The sequence below is a fragment of the Argentina silus genome, assembly GCF_951799395.1.
Source record: "Argentina silus genome assembly, chromosome: 6".
Classification (NCBI taxonomy): domain Eukaryota; kingdom Metazoa; phylum Chordata; class Actinopteri; order Argentiniformes; family Argentinidae; genus Argentina; species Argentina silus.
This window is the reverse complement of record NC_139660.1, coordinates 6,467,413-6,482,412: the sequence shown is the minus strand read 5'-3', so window position 1 is coordinate 6,482,412 and position 15,000 is coordinate 6,467,413. Positions and strand designations below refer to the sequence as shown.

General features: G+C 44.0%; 1 protein-coding gene across 1 annotated transcript in view; it reads left to right on the top strand.

Annotated features, from left to right (window-relative positions):
• Positions 1–1,188: 1,188 nt before the first annotated feature.
• insrb (insulin receptor b) overlaps positions 1,189–15,000 on the top strand; it is a 76,786-nt gene continuing 62,974 nt past the window's right edge. The window contains exon 1 of the mRNA XM_083672131.1: positions 1,189–1,647. Coding sequence (XP_083528257.1) covers positions 1,512–1,647 — 136 coding nt within the window. The 5' untranslated portion in view covers positions 1,189–1,511. The remainder of the gene's footprint in view (positions 1,648–15,000) is intronic.

Sequence of the window (15,000 nt, the reverse complement as noted above, 5' to 3'; positions counted from 1 at the left end):
GCATTTAATTTTCCTCCGTTTGTCAAAGGAATCAGTACAGTAGGCTATTACTATACTATTACAAATAAATGAATAAAATACTGTATGAAAACAACTTTTCTGCTCGAGAAAATCTTTTAATTCAAGAAATCATTGAGAAATCAATTAATTGCCGATCATTTCTAAATTGGGAAAATAACGTTTATTTAGCTATAATTTGCTTGACAAAGACAATTTGGTTACGCTCGTGGCTTTGATAATAGACACTCCAATCCACATATTTCCATTGACTTTGACTTGTACTCCGGTCCGTACTTTCCTACAAACCATCTCCCTACCTCAGCTGACTGGCAGTACTGTACTTGTTTACTGCTGGTGGACAGACACAGAAAGAGACGAAAACGGGGGGGGGAACCGTAGAGAGGTACCGTACAGGGATCGAAGTTTTTCACTCAACCGTCTATCATGTGATCACGTTTATTTACCTCATAATTATAATTCATACAGACGTGATATTTACTTTATTTTATCGCCAGTTTCGAAGCTTCGTTTGTTTTAGAATTAATAGCTATTTTTGCTAGCTACTCTGAAAAAAGAGAGGCGACGGCGTGGAGTTTTTCACACTTCGAGGCAATGTGCTGGAAGCTGCGGCTTTTATTTGTTTAGTGGCTAAAAGTAACGTTTGCCCTATCACGTTTTTGTTTATGGGTGCATTCATTTTGTCGTGGCGTGGCTGGACTAGCGAGTGAAGGAGTTCAAAGGAAGGTCGTTCGTTAGAAAAGCTATCTGCACGTTTTTCCTGCACGTATCCAAAGTAGTTCCTGGGATGTGTTCATATTTGTCTTTGCACGTCTTAAAAAGGTGATCTCGGGACACAGCAAAGAAGTCAAACACAGCGACCTGTGGACTACGGAAAGCCAGCCAACTCTATAGCTAACGGGTCTCGGGTCGATAGAAGTTCGGCCAAATAACTGGAGGGACAGAAGAGGACACACATTTCGAAATTGCTAAGCAGTTAGCCAAACGAATTGCTTTATGATTCAAACAGAGCTATCTGCTTTGGGTGTTTTTCAAAACGCAGCGGTGACCATAATTCCTGGGATTTTGTTTCTATTCATTGGAACCTCGCTTATCATGGAATGAGCCTGCTGTGGCGAGTAGTACCCCAACGGGTACCCCCTCACTAGCTCGCGCGGTGTGGGAATTATTTTTCTCGAATCGGAAGACTTTATATCAAACAGATGAAAGTGAACTATCGCATACAATTGTGGAAAATGAAGCTTTTTATTCGCGCATGTGTCGCCAGAACCCAGGATCACGTTATTTAGTGATCCATATTCGGGCTGAGCATAAATCACAAAGTTGGCTGAGAAGATATTTCTATTATTAAGATTGAACCACGTTGGACCTCCCGGCCCCTTTTTAGGGGGGCTAGCTGGACAAAGTTGGCTTGTATTTTTTCTATTTGAAGACTTTTTGTTGCTTACATTAATTTCATAAGAAACACATTTTGACTAAACTTTGGGCATCTTATGAAATCCTCCACGTTTTTGGATAAACTAAAAGAAGAGAACATAATCAAAGTCAAAATGCGGCTGGAGACCTCAGCGGTTGTTTTGTTTACTTTTATCTACATTGTCTGCCAGGGTGGGCTAATAAATGGAGAAAGTAAGTATTCTGATTTTTTTTTTTTCATGGTATGTTGCTGGTTAATAATTTACAGAAGTATCCATGACACAAACGATCTAACTAACATTTAATCTGTTGCATTTATTTTTGCACACGATTGGACACATACGTTCATGAGTTGTTTATTAATCTCATATAAACGCATTTTTTTCCTATAATACTAGTTGTTGTTGCTTCTAAATGCCTGGTTGTAGCAGTAAGTGTTATTACATGGTTATTACCCAATTTTTCCCGGGAAAACGTCACCTCTATCGTGGGAAAGTATTTGTTTCTCATGGTGTTACTTATATTTGCTTGCAAAGTTATTGCAGAATACCCACCCGCCCCGCCCCCCTCTTAAAAATATATTATTGAGGCCTGTCGTGGATGCGTCAGCCCGAGGGCCAGATTAGCTCTTGTTACTGGACGAGGGTGGTCTGTTGCAGCGATTCTAAACTGGAAGTTGCAGGATTCGCCTGCACGCGCAGGCCTCTTCATGGCGACTCGAGCGCAACACACTCAGGTTGTAGCTGGAAACGTAAACAAATTTAGCCAACGTTAAGACGGTCCGGAAATCCCCATAAATGCAGAATTAGCCTACATTACACCTTAGCTCTAGCTAGCTAGTGAAGAATGGGTTTTCTAGTACTAGCAAGCCAATTAATTAACTTGCGAGCGAGCCAGGCAGCCGTTTGTGGATGTCACGCGTTGTGCGTTGTTTTCCTATTGAGCTGGTTAGCGCTACTATATAAATCATGTATATGTTATTATTAATATGAAAAGGTCCAAGGATAAAACACATTATACATCTTAAATTCACCTGACAATAGGCTATTTAGCAAGAGAGGTGATTCTGTTTACGCTGGCCAGGTCCTTATAATAAACGCCTATAATAAACGCCTATGATGTTGACACACACAAACACACACGCGCGCTCCCCTCTCACCATGTGACAGACACTTACAGATTGATTGGATGTAAAGAAATTGCTATATTTTAATGTAAACAAAACATTAGATACTGTTGTTAATGAATATTTGTGTTAAATATGTATATACCTATAGCATGCAGTTTCTACATCTTGCTATCCATATTTGAATGCAATACGCAGAACCCACACCCAGTTTTGTGCATTAACAGTTGTTTTCACTGTGTGTTTGATCCACAAGTTGCTGCATTTTTCCTACAGCTTTCTACTAATTTTAGATTACAGGTCTCATTAATTGTACAGCATGCTGTCCTGCTGTAGTTTGTACCTCAATGTTATTGTAACACATTTCCAACTCAGTGACAGATTAGTGACTCATTTCCTTGGAACAGTTGGTTTCACCCTCAGAGAACATAGCTTTCAATACAAGATTAAATCATATGTTAGGCTAGTACCTTTAAGTTGCATTACTTATACCGCTATTAACTCTAGTGACAACATTGTATTAATGTTAATGATAGATAATGATTTGTTATAGGGATGTTGTGGATGGAGTTCAGCAGTTTGTATTATTGCGCAAGTGGAATAAAGAATCAGCCCTAGGTTGATGAAAGGTAGAAATAACCTATACAGAGTAAACAGTCACATGAGATAAAGGAAACGCCTCAATGTTATTAGAATGACTCACTGCTCTGCCGAAATAATAAGACATTGTAAAAGATAAGGTTGTTATTTTTATATAGTACATTTTTTATCAAGAGTATTTCCCCCTAAGGGTTTTCTGGCATGGTGGAATGCTTTTCAGAGGAGAGGATCTTTATTGGCAGCAGCTTTGCCTTGTGGTGTTTTATTCCTGGATGTTATTTTTTAAACATGTTTTTAACATGGTCTCCTCAAAGCTTTCTGTTTTATGCAAAGTTGAGTTTTATGTAAAGTTGAGATTCTTTCTCTGCATTAGAACCAAGAGGTTCCAGTCTAGAAGCATTAGAATGACTGTTTAGAATTGTTTTTAAAAGGTAGGGATAGGGATTTCCCCCTCTTGTCCAATGAAAGGGGAGCATTGCTCTGATGATCCTTCTCTCCTACTCTCTGATTAAAGCATGAGGACTAGCTCACGATAACAGTCAGATGGATTAACTCTTAAACGTGGCTCCCGCTTTTCTCCTGTCTGTTACACACTTCGTTCATCCCCCTGTGTTAGCTGTTTTCTGTGGTAGAGTTCTGTGACATTAGGCTCTTCCCATTTGTGTTGTATCACTTTAAACCGCTCCTGAAGCAGAGTTCAAAGGACATTTTCTGGGTATGTTACACAGGACATATAGGCTATGCAGAGGCAGGGGCCTCAAAGGGGGCCTTGTTAAAGGAGTGCTTGTATCTCTCTTTAGGGAGTGGAGCACATGTCATGGGCAGTTTGCTTCCTGATTTACTGAATTCTGTGGGAAGTGACCATATTTGGCATTGCACTAGATGTTTTCTCCATACAAAAAAACACACACAACAACCAAATAGTTGAAATATTCTGTGTTGAATCTGCATGCTTAATATCCTCACCTCACAACATTTTATGGGAAGTGAAAGAGATCATGTATTGATATTTGAACCACGCTGAAGCCATAATTGCCCTCTGAAGAACAGAGAATGCAATAAAGCGGTTTTTACAGGGTTGATGTATTGATGTTGATTGCTTGTTTGTCATAGTGGACAGGCCTGTGTGTGTGTGTGTGTGTGTGTGTGTGTGTGTGTGTGTGTGTGTGTGTGTGGAGGAGAGCTATCAGGAAGTATCCCAGAAGCAACCAGTGCTGCTGTCTCACGAAAAACAAGTTGTGCAACCGGGTGGCTCGCCCCCTTCTTGTTCCTCACAGGCTTGTGAGTGCAGCTCTGTAGGAAGGGAACGGGGGGGGGGGTATATATATATATATATTCCATACTCCAACATTTCTGATACATTTGAAGGGAGCCAATAGTCATGGTTTGAATTTGGGTGAATTTTGTAGAGTGTTTTTTTTTTGCATAAAAAAAAAACTTTAATGTATTCCAAGCAGTGGCGGGAAAAGGTATTTGAAACTTGCTCTTGTTGTTTTTGTTTGAGTCTCCTCTCTCTCTCTCTCTCTCTCTCTCTCTCTCTCTCTCTATTTGCCCTGTTTGGAATCCTGAGGCATTCTGCACTGAAGCGAACAGCACAGTGGCATTTTCCCACAATGCCGTGTGTTGTGGAATGTGTTTGAAGTGGCCCACCCTGTAGGTGCCCAGGCTGTTGAGAGGCGGTCAGATCACAGTGACTGTCTGGAGCAGCAGCACGGCTCTCTCCTGACCTCTCCTCTTCCGGGCCAGGGAGCTCAACGCTGGCCATGGGGCATGTGGACACCATGTCCTTACCGGGGGATGGGGGGGCTCACGCAGGGGTGGGCTCCCATTCCTCTCTCACTGGGTCCTCTGCCCTCTGGGTGGCCTCTGATCAGGACTACAGGGCTGAATTCCATACCAGCCCCTAGGCCCTAGCCCACAGCCACTCCTGCTTTTCTGAGAGGAGTTGATAGGTAGGCCTAATAGGCATATTAGACGGAAAGGAGAGGTAATTGCATTTTTCTTATCCAATCCTCTCAGATTTATAGGAGTGACTAGGGCTGTATATGCCGTTTTGGAATTCAGCATAGGACTACTCCGTGTTGATGGATAACATTACAATTCCCACCACTATAATCTGTTTTTCCAGTTCTCCGATAGCAGTAGTAGGGAATAAGGAGGTGAAAACTGTTATTTTTCTGACAGTAAATATTTCCTAACAGGAAATAAGCAGTTTTAGCCTGCGGATGTTTAAGGGAAGGTTCAGCTGTTCGACAAGTAAAACCTTAAATCATCACCATCTTAGCTGTGCCGACTCTCCTCATGGTCGACGTCATGTTGACAGCTTCACAGGTCAGGAACACAGAGCTCAAAATGGTCACCGCCGCCTCGTGCCTTTTCAGACGTTCTTTCGTCCCAAGCGACCTGTTTGACGTATGCAAATAGACAGACGTATTCGTCTGAAAAAACTTTTGTTGATATACTGTCAAATTGTTATAAGTCGCCCAGTAATGATGTGTTGGAGTAAGAGTAGAGTATGGTACTGTAATAGTGTTAGGCTTTCATGACCATATTCTGTTAGAGCTTGTAAAAGCCTTAGCCTTATTAGATTGAGTTCATGTAAAACTTTATGGCTACGTAGTTACTTTCTCTGGCAGGCTGCTTTACATTCTGTGTGGGAAATGAATTTGCATTTGAATCTGTCACATTTGGACTAAATATATTTCAGTGAACACAACAAGGCTAACAAAGACAGTTTCAGGGTTCATGAACTAATGGTACCCTTGCCTTTACATTGGGCGGGTGTTAGTGAGGAAGGCAATACGCACTGTGAAGGAAATTAACTGTTAGGTTTCCCTTTCCTAAGTGTTTCCTGTTAAGGTCTTATCTCTCAAAGTACCCGCTTCAACCTCTCCCCTCTTGTGGTTGCCATTTATAATCTTGTGTGGGGGTGTGGGTGTGTGGGTGTGTGTGTGTGTGTGTGTGTGTGTGTGTGTGTGTGTGTGTGTGTGTGTGTGTGTGTGTCAGTATGTTAAGAACAGACCTTCCTTTAGTTCTGCGTGTCCAGTAGTGATATGACCATGAGACGAAGAACACAACCTGTCCTCTGACCAATTTAAGGCATGACCGTATGACTTGGTGTAAATTCAAAAACATCCATATGTTGTGTTCATTGGGGGGGGGGGGGTTAGTCACAATATGTTGTCAAAGAACTGGAACTTTTCTCATTTCCCTCAAATGGTTTATCAGACAAGTCCCACGCATTTCTGTTTTTGTTGTGACTAGAGTTATCATGGAATACAAAATAGCGTAAAATACTAGCAGTAGGCCTTTGATTCAAAAGCCAATGCCTTCATTTATTTTACTCAGATTCCTAGATAGAAGAATAGGTGTTTATATAAAGCTGTCGTCACTGCATTGAAATGAATGGATGCTGGAGCTATAGAATTAGAATTCATAGAATGGACATTCTCATTCCAATCGACATTCCTTGGTGGGTTTACGAGCCAAATTGGTCTGAGGGGCTGTACAGTGTGTCTGCTATGAATTGTATGTCTATGGCTGTGGCTGTGGGCTGTAGGGGGGCATGGAGTAGGGCTGGCTGGGAGAGAGTGGGTGTGTATGTGTGGACTGGCTTGGCCTTGTAACTGAACCTGATGGGTTAAATGTATTTTGAGATCTGTCATATGACTGAAAAGTGGACCTTTGACTTGCGGCCCACTCTCAATGAATCACCTCAGGCTTTGAGCTGGTCGCTGCCCGGCGCAAGAGGGAGGGTTCCTGAGGGATTGATTATGGCAATGAACTAAAAGAATATCGCGTTGTGAAGGAATTGATCATTGATATAGGCAATCGTAAATGTCAAATGATTCACGTAGGGTGACGTGTTTGAAGTCATAAGTGCCTTTCATTTCAATATGTTTTGATTTCTGCTTTGGGAAAGGAAGGATTGCTCATGTTCCTGAAAAAGTGAAAAAAATGTATTGTATAATAAATTCTATAAGTCAAAGTAAATTATTTGAAGTCATGTTGAAATGCAAGTCGCCCTCAACGTGCAAATATTCTGTGCTACAATGCCATGTAAGACCCAAAGCATTGCCAGTCAGTATACATGGCTGAATGTGTGTGTGCGCGTGCACGTGTGCGTGCAGAGCCAGGGTGTGTTAAGTGTAATTAGACAAATACAAGGCCTTCTTTCTTACCCCCATCCTCCCCTGTCTCCTGTCTCCCCCCCCCCGCCCCCCCCCCCCCCCCCCCCCCCCCCCGCCCCCCTGCCACTGGTGCGTGCTGTGGTGATGTATGTGTCTGCAGCACGGCCGGCTTACCCAGACCCTCAAGTGTCGGCTCATAAAACCTGTATGATACTCCAACTGATTCTGACAATAAACCTCTCCACAGGGTTAAGAGGCTCCCGGCAATTTGTTTTATTTTGTGGGTGAATTAAATAAGGATTTTTCTTCCTCCTCCTCCTCCTCCTCCTCCTCCTCCTCTCCTCACCTCAAGTAAACACGGTCATGTTGCCTGTTGAGAAATGAGGGGACGGGAGGAACATCAACTCACAATCAATAGCCTCATTACCATTTAATGATTAATTTAAATTCAATGGGCCGTAAATAAATCGATCAATCAAACCGGGAGGAGAATGGATAGTGAACGTTGTTTATTTAAAAGGAAAATATACTCGGAAAGGGAGTAAAACATAACTTCCATTGTCTCCATTGATTAGGCTAACCTATTATCCCCGTGTTTGGCTTGAGTTGTTCTTGAGTGTTCTGTGGTGTTCTTCAGTGTTCTGTGTTGTTCTTGAGTGTTCTGTGGTGTTCTTCAGTGTTCTGTGTTGTTCTTGAGTGTTCTGTGGTGTTCTTCAGTGTTCTGTGTTGTTCTTGAGAGTTCTGTGTTCTTCTTGAGTGTTCTGTGGTGTTCTTCAGTGTTCTGTGTTGTTCTTGAGTGTTCTGTGTTCTTCTTGAGTGTTCCGTACATTAGTGCGATGTGTGAAATGGCTAGAGTTTAGTGAACTTATGTCATTTTGAAAGAGCACTGTGCTGATTTTTTGCTTTGAGAAGATCCTCGAGCTGCAAATATGTGCTGTCATTTACTACCATGTCATTACAAACTACTACTACACTACTGTGTGTACACACACTGGAGGCAGCTCTTTACTGGTTCACTGGTCTACAATAACATCCATTAGACAAGAGCTGTGGGGGGTCACTGTGTTCTTCTGGGAAGGTACAGCTGTACAATATTGGAGGAGGTGTGTGTGTGTGTGTGTGTGTGTGTGTGTGTGTGTGTGTGTGTGTGTGTGTGTGTGTGTGTGTGTGTGTGTGTGTGTATAGTGTTGTACAGTGGGAGCTCCGCTGTAGAGCCGCATTCAGGCCTGGATCTGTTCTACTCTCTTCCTTCCTCCTCCATCTCTCTCTGTCCATCTCTTTCTATCTCTGCCTCCCTCCCTCTCTCCCACCATTTTCCTCCCTCCCTGTCTCTCTCTCTGCCTCCCCCTCTCTCTCTTTCTCATGCCCTCCCTCTTCCCGCTCCCATTCTCCCCTCCCTCTCCTGCTATTACCTATCTCCCTCCCTCCCTCCCTCCTCCCTCCCTCCCTCTCTCCCTATCTGCCTGTTTTTTCAACAGGGGTGAGAGGGTTCACTCTCATCCAGTGATTTGTTTTTCTCACACTGCGGATGCACACAGGCTGCAGACCTGTCCTTCTCACGCACGCACAGACACATACACACATGCACACGCAGACACATGCACACGCAGACACATACACACACACACATATACACACACACGCACACACACACACACACACACACAAACACACGCACGCATGCACACACACACACACACACACACACACACACACACGCACACACACTCGTGTCTGCTAATCCCCCTCTCTATGGGGTGGGAAAGCCTGCTCTTTCATAGAGCTTAAAGTTGTGAACGCCATCCATTTGCCACCTCTCTCTCTCTCTTTTTTATTTTTTTTTCTCGCTCACTCGCTTTCTTCTCATTTATTATGCTCCCTCCAGCTGTCATTTAAGTGATGCTTAGCATGTACACCTGCACACGGTGAACACACACTCACAGTCACACAGAGGGACGGGTGTGTGTTGACGCTGCGTCTGGTAACAGTGGAGGCATATCTCCACAACAATGTTGAGCCGTGCAGGGTAGCCTGTTTGTCTCCCGATGAATAGCCTGAGATTGGTTTCTATGGTAATGCTGCTGCCGCCCCCCAAAACCAGCATTTCTTTCACTCTCTTCCACACATGGAACATCTTTTATGGCCGCTTTATGGCTTTGTCTCTCAGAAGATTTATGTGAATAGATATGCTTTTTTTTTTTTTTTTTCCTGGAAAAGGTTTTTGCACAGTGATAAATCTACTGTTTTAGATATGGACGTTTCAGAGTTAGGTGATTTTAAGCTGCGTCAAAATGCTTTTAGCTGACTTTTGAATAACGGACCCTGAAAGCTAAAAGAAAGTGGTGTTGAATGAATGAATAAATATTCCTGATTATCGTAGATGTGTTTATTTTACAGACAGATGGAGTCATTCAATTCCAAACAAGTCTGTTGTATTATAGGCTAATACATCACAGGCTAAACACTTGTTTACGTTTGATAATACCATTGACAAGAGACTAGTCAGCTGCAGGTCATGGCTGTGGTTCAACTTTTAAATGTCTATCTTGGGAGCATTAATGAATTCCTTGAAAAACACACTGTTTGCATATTGGCCTATCACAGTCTAGGCCTAGGCTATATGTGGAAGGAAACAGTGTTGTTTTCCAACTGTTTTTTCCACCTCCAACTGTTTTCAACCATCAAGGCCAGTGTGTGATAGAGACATTGTGCAGTATGTGGAAACAGGCAGAGTCACATACAAAGTCAAAGGCAGACAGAGAGAGAGATAGAGAGAGAGAGAGAGAGAGAGAGAGAGAGAGAGAGAAAGAGACAGATAGAGACGAAGACAGACAGACAGTGGCTCCTCACCTCCCTCCTGTGTGTGCTGTTTGATGCTCTGCAGAAAAGTGTGTGTGTGTGTGTGTGTGTGTGTGTGTGTGTGTGTGTGTGTGTGTGTGTGTGTGTGTGTGTGTATGTATGTGTGTGTGTGTGCGTGCGTGCATGTGTGTGTGTGTGCGTGCGTGCATGCATGTGTGTGTCCAGTGGCAATTTTCAGAAACAAGTCAAAATACTGCAGCATGCCAACCAACAGCTAAAGCCTCGGCCCCAGTTGGACTTGGCAGCGAGCAAGCTGAGCTGTAGAATCTAACCATGGTTTACAACACCATGGTTTACAACACTGTTGCCCAAACAGTAAATCTATTGTTAATTACAAAAAGTACACTTGTATGGATTTATTTATTTATTTGGAGTGCGCTCGTCCGTGCTGTCTTTCCCCTCCCTTGCACCTGATGTCCCATGTTTTTTTTTAAAAGTCGTTTTCTTTTAAAACACTTAGGCTAAGCAGTGTTGATAGTTGTACAGTGAAGACACTGCAGGAGTAGGCACATTGCATTTTAGCCTAATTGGAAATGACAGAATAGTATTTATTAGTAATTAATAGTATTTTACAATGGCAGCCTTACCACTCTAGGGGTCTATTGGTCAAATGGAAGTACGGTGCATGATTTGTTGGCTGAAGGTTCTTTGAACGTACATGTTTCCTACATGTCATACCCTGCATGCTCACGGATATCCTATATGGAAAAACCAGCAGAGGCCCCCGTTTGAAAAGGGTTAAGAATCCATTTAGAATCGGCAGGGTTCCTGTGGAAAAATAAATACAGGAAATACAGTAGTACTCAAGAATAGGGCTGGGTATTGTCAAGGACCTTACAATACGTATCACGATACATAAATCACGATACATGGGTATATATATATTCAGTAAATATATAATACATATATTTACTGAAAATGTAACATTTAACTGAAAATGTAGCCCACTGCATTGTGTGTACCATTATGTATACCACACATTATTGATACAACTCAGGAAACAAATTGCTTTTATTGCACAGCTCCACTCAAGAAGCTGTATTCCACGCCTGAATATATAAGTTGTATGTTTTATTGCAGCGCAATTTCTGCAAATAACTAGTTTTAAAAAAACAAAAACAATATGCACTTTATATTTCGATTTGTTAAATGCCAGAGAGTGGAAAAATAAGCAGCTTCAAATGTGGCAAAAGGAACAGAAAGGTATGAGAGACGTCTCAACTTTACTCTCAGAAGCTTTAGTCAAAGGAAAAGCACAGGCCTCGTTCACAGATTTAGCTGAGATTTCATCATTCACTGTCCCTGTACACATTGTTACAGTATAGAACGAGCTGTCCACTGCTCTGCCAGGGGGTCCTGCAGGCCAAGTGTTGGGTGCCCCGGGCGTTGAGAGAGGGGGGCCAGGGTTGACTTGTTGGCATGGTTTTCTGTGGGCAGACGGAGGCTTTCCATTAGCGGGCAGTCTGAGCTGGTGGTCTACAGCACACACAGCCCCTTATTAACCTGTTTTTTTTTTCTTCTCCCTCCTTCCATCTCTCTCTCCCTCTCTTTCTCTCTCTCCCTGGAGCGCTAGTGTGTGGACATGCACACACACGCGCTCACACAGACACACGCACGCACACACACACACACACACACACACACACACACACACACACACACACACACACACCTCATTTCAAGGTTGTAGGAATCTGATTATCATCTTTTTGGCTCTTTTTCAGCTTGCATTGAATTGTCTCCAACTTGATTCAGCTTCCACATCAGATTTTAACCCTTTGCGATCTGATTGGTAGAATTGACCATGGTTGGCGTGAACTCACGCATCCATCTTCTCGAAGTGAACTTGCTTGTGTTTTCAGGTTTGTATCATATGGATGCCCAATCGTTCATTGATGCATTCAGGGCCAATCTGTTAAAGGTGCAGGCAACTCTCCCTTTAAAATCAATGCATGATGTCCCTAGCAAGGACCCATTCTCCTATCCCTCTCCCTGTAGCCTCAGACCCAGAGTGGTCGAGCAGGCTGGAGTGTCAGACCCTGCTGCCTGCTACTTTGCTGCCTGTGTTTTATGCGGGCATGTAATTAAGTGTAATGGCCATCAGGACCTACCCAGGCACTTTACTGCAGCATGTGGGAGGAAACTCATCTGTAAGCTCCGCTAGTGTTCCTGCACTTAGCAGCGCTACGCTAGGCTACTCCACAAGTTAGCTCTGCTGGTCTCTCTCTGGGCTACTCCACAAGTTAGCTCCGCTGGTCTCTCTCTGGGCTACTCCACAAGTTAGCCCCGCTGGTCTCTCTCTGGGCTACTCCACAAGTTAGCTCCGCTGGTCTCTCTCTGGGCTACTCCACAAGTTAGCTCCGCTGGTCTCTCTCTAGGCTACTCCACAAGTTAGCTCCGCTGGTCTCTCTCTGGGCTACTCCTTCTTTCCATGACACTCTTCTCCAGGCCAGCTATATTAGTTTAATAGGAGGGGGCAGTCAAGGCCATAACCATCATCAGCAAAGTGTTTTGGTCTCAGAAATGTGAATAGTCATTTTAAGACTGTACAGATGATTGATGATATATTGTAAACATGGTCAGCGCTGCTGGCAGCCTCTTCCCAGCAGCGGCGGCGGCGGCGGCAGCGGCAGCCTTGGCAGTGGGTTGAAAGAGACGGGTAGATAGTGGAGATAGCAGTGGCACAGGAACCCATCTGTTTTCTGATGGGTGTGTAGCACCACAAGCATACCTCTGGTTAGTGTGTGTGTGTGTGTGTGTGTGTGTGTGTGTGTGTGTGTGTGTGTGTGTGTGTGTGTGTGTGTGTGTGTGCGTGTGTGTCTGTGTGTGTGTGTGCGTGCGTGCGCGCGTGTGTGTGTGCCCGGCATACCTCTGGTTAGTGGGGCTGTGTCCGGGCCCTGAGGCTGCAGCTGTTTGTGGCTGAAACGGAGGGAAAGTCATCCCTGTGTTTCTCAGCTAATTCCTCCATGTTTAGCCCGCTTGTGCTGCTCTTGCCAGTAAAGTGGCGAGATCAAAAGGAATGACATCACGTGTTTGTGTGTCACCCTGTGTTTGTGTGTGTGGTGTGTGTCTGTGTCTGTGTCTGTATCTGTGTCTGTGTGTGTTTAAGTCTTTGTGTGTGTGTGTGTGTGTGCATGTTTGTGTGTCTGTGTGTGTTTGTCTGTGTCTGTAAGTGTGTGTGTGTGTGTGTGTGTGTGTGTGTGTCTGTGTCTGTGTTTGTGTGTGTGTGTGTGTGTGTGTGTGTGTGCATGTTTGTGTGTCTGTGTGTGTTTGTCTGTGTCTGTGTGTGTGTGTGTGTGTGTGTGTGTGTGTGTGTGTGTGTCTGTGTCTGTGTCTGTATCTCTCTCTACTTGGGCCCATATTTCAGCCCAGCTCCTATCTGCTGTTGATTACCTGCTCCTGTTTCATAGGCTTCTCTCTGTTCCCAGACGCTCCGGGTATTTGAGGAATGCTGTTTCCTGGAGTTCTCTTTTTATTTGTTGTGAGCAGCACCTGGTTTGGGAGTTTTGTGAGCGTTGTCAAGAAGTTGTTTTTTCTTGTTCCAGGGAGACGACCATGTTGCATGTCAGATCAGAGCATGTGAGGGAGATTGAATCAGCCAAAATATTCAGGTTGGATTAGCCGAAAAGCCGAAGACTTTGCCTATCAACAGGGAGTCGGTGTACACAAAACACAAATGTGCTTGTGGCATTTCATATCAGCCAGACTACCCTTCTGATCTGCAGATTTGGTCCCAGCAAGGCCAGCTTGCATGGTAGAGTGAGCAGACAGACTTCCTCTCTGCTGTAGCAGCACAGCGCTTAGAAAGGTCAAACCAGGCAAGGTGGAATAATAAACAATGAAGACACATTGTTTTGAAAACAAGAGACAATGACCCTGCCAGTGCCCACTCTCCCTTTCCGTCTCTGTCTCTGTCTCTGTCTCTGTCTCTGTCTCTGTCTCTGTCTTTCTCTTCCTCTCTCTTTTCTCTTGCTCTCTCTCTTTCTTTCTCTTTCCCTCTCTCTCTTCCTCTCTCTCTCTGTTCCTCTCTCTCTCTCTCTCTCTCTCTCTCCCCCCCCCCCTCTCTCTCTCTCTCTCCCCCTCTCTCTCTCTTTCTTCTTCTCTCCCCCTCTCTCTCTCCCCATGTTTCCTTTGTGTCATAGCTGGAGGAAAGAACCAAGCCAAATTCACCAGTGTGATGTGATTTAATCCTTCTCCTCTTGGCCGTCTGAGCCGCTGACAGACCGACTGACAGACCGACAGACAGACCGACAGACAGACAGCATGGCCTCTTCAGTGTAGCTCTTTTTATCAGTGCAGCAATCTGCCACGGCTTGGCCCGCGTCCTCCACAGTAACCAGACACTCAGTATAAATAGGCTCCATGCTTCTCAATGGGAGGCTGAGTCAATCGGCAAACAGGTGCTCCCTTCTCTCTGCGCTGTACCTGATGCCCTCTCTGCACAGGCACCACAAACATGGACGTCACTTTGAGCGTTGTTCAATATGGTGTTGGTTTGGTTGTTTGGTCTGTTTGATTACTTTATTGAATTCCCATTGGATAAATTGGCCCTTTATCCCTCAGAAGACACAGGCATAACATCCATTTTTATTTGATTGATTTATTTGATCTGATCTTCTTCTTCTGTCTAAAGAAGGGTCCTACTTTACCCATGTTTATATTCACGGCACAGTTCTGTTAGCTATCAGTCTGCTACCTGTCACTCATCTCTCTGTGTTCATGTTGGACCTCTAGTCTCTTTGTTTTGGAAGTTGATACATGTTTATCAAAATGCCTTGCATGCAATTACTCTGGGTCATTTTTCCTTGTCAGGAAATCTTGGCAAGGGGTTTGGGTTTACTGTATTATAAT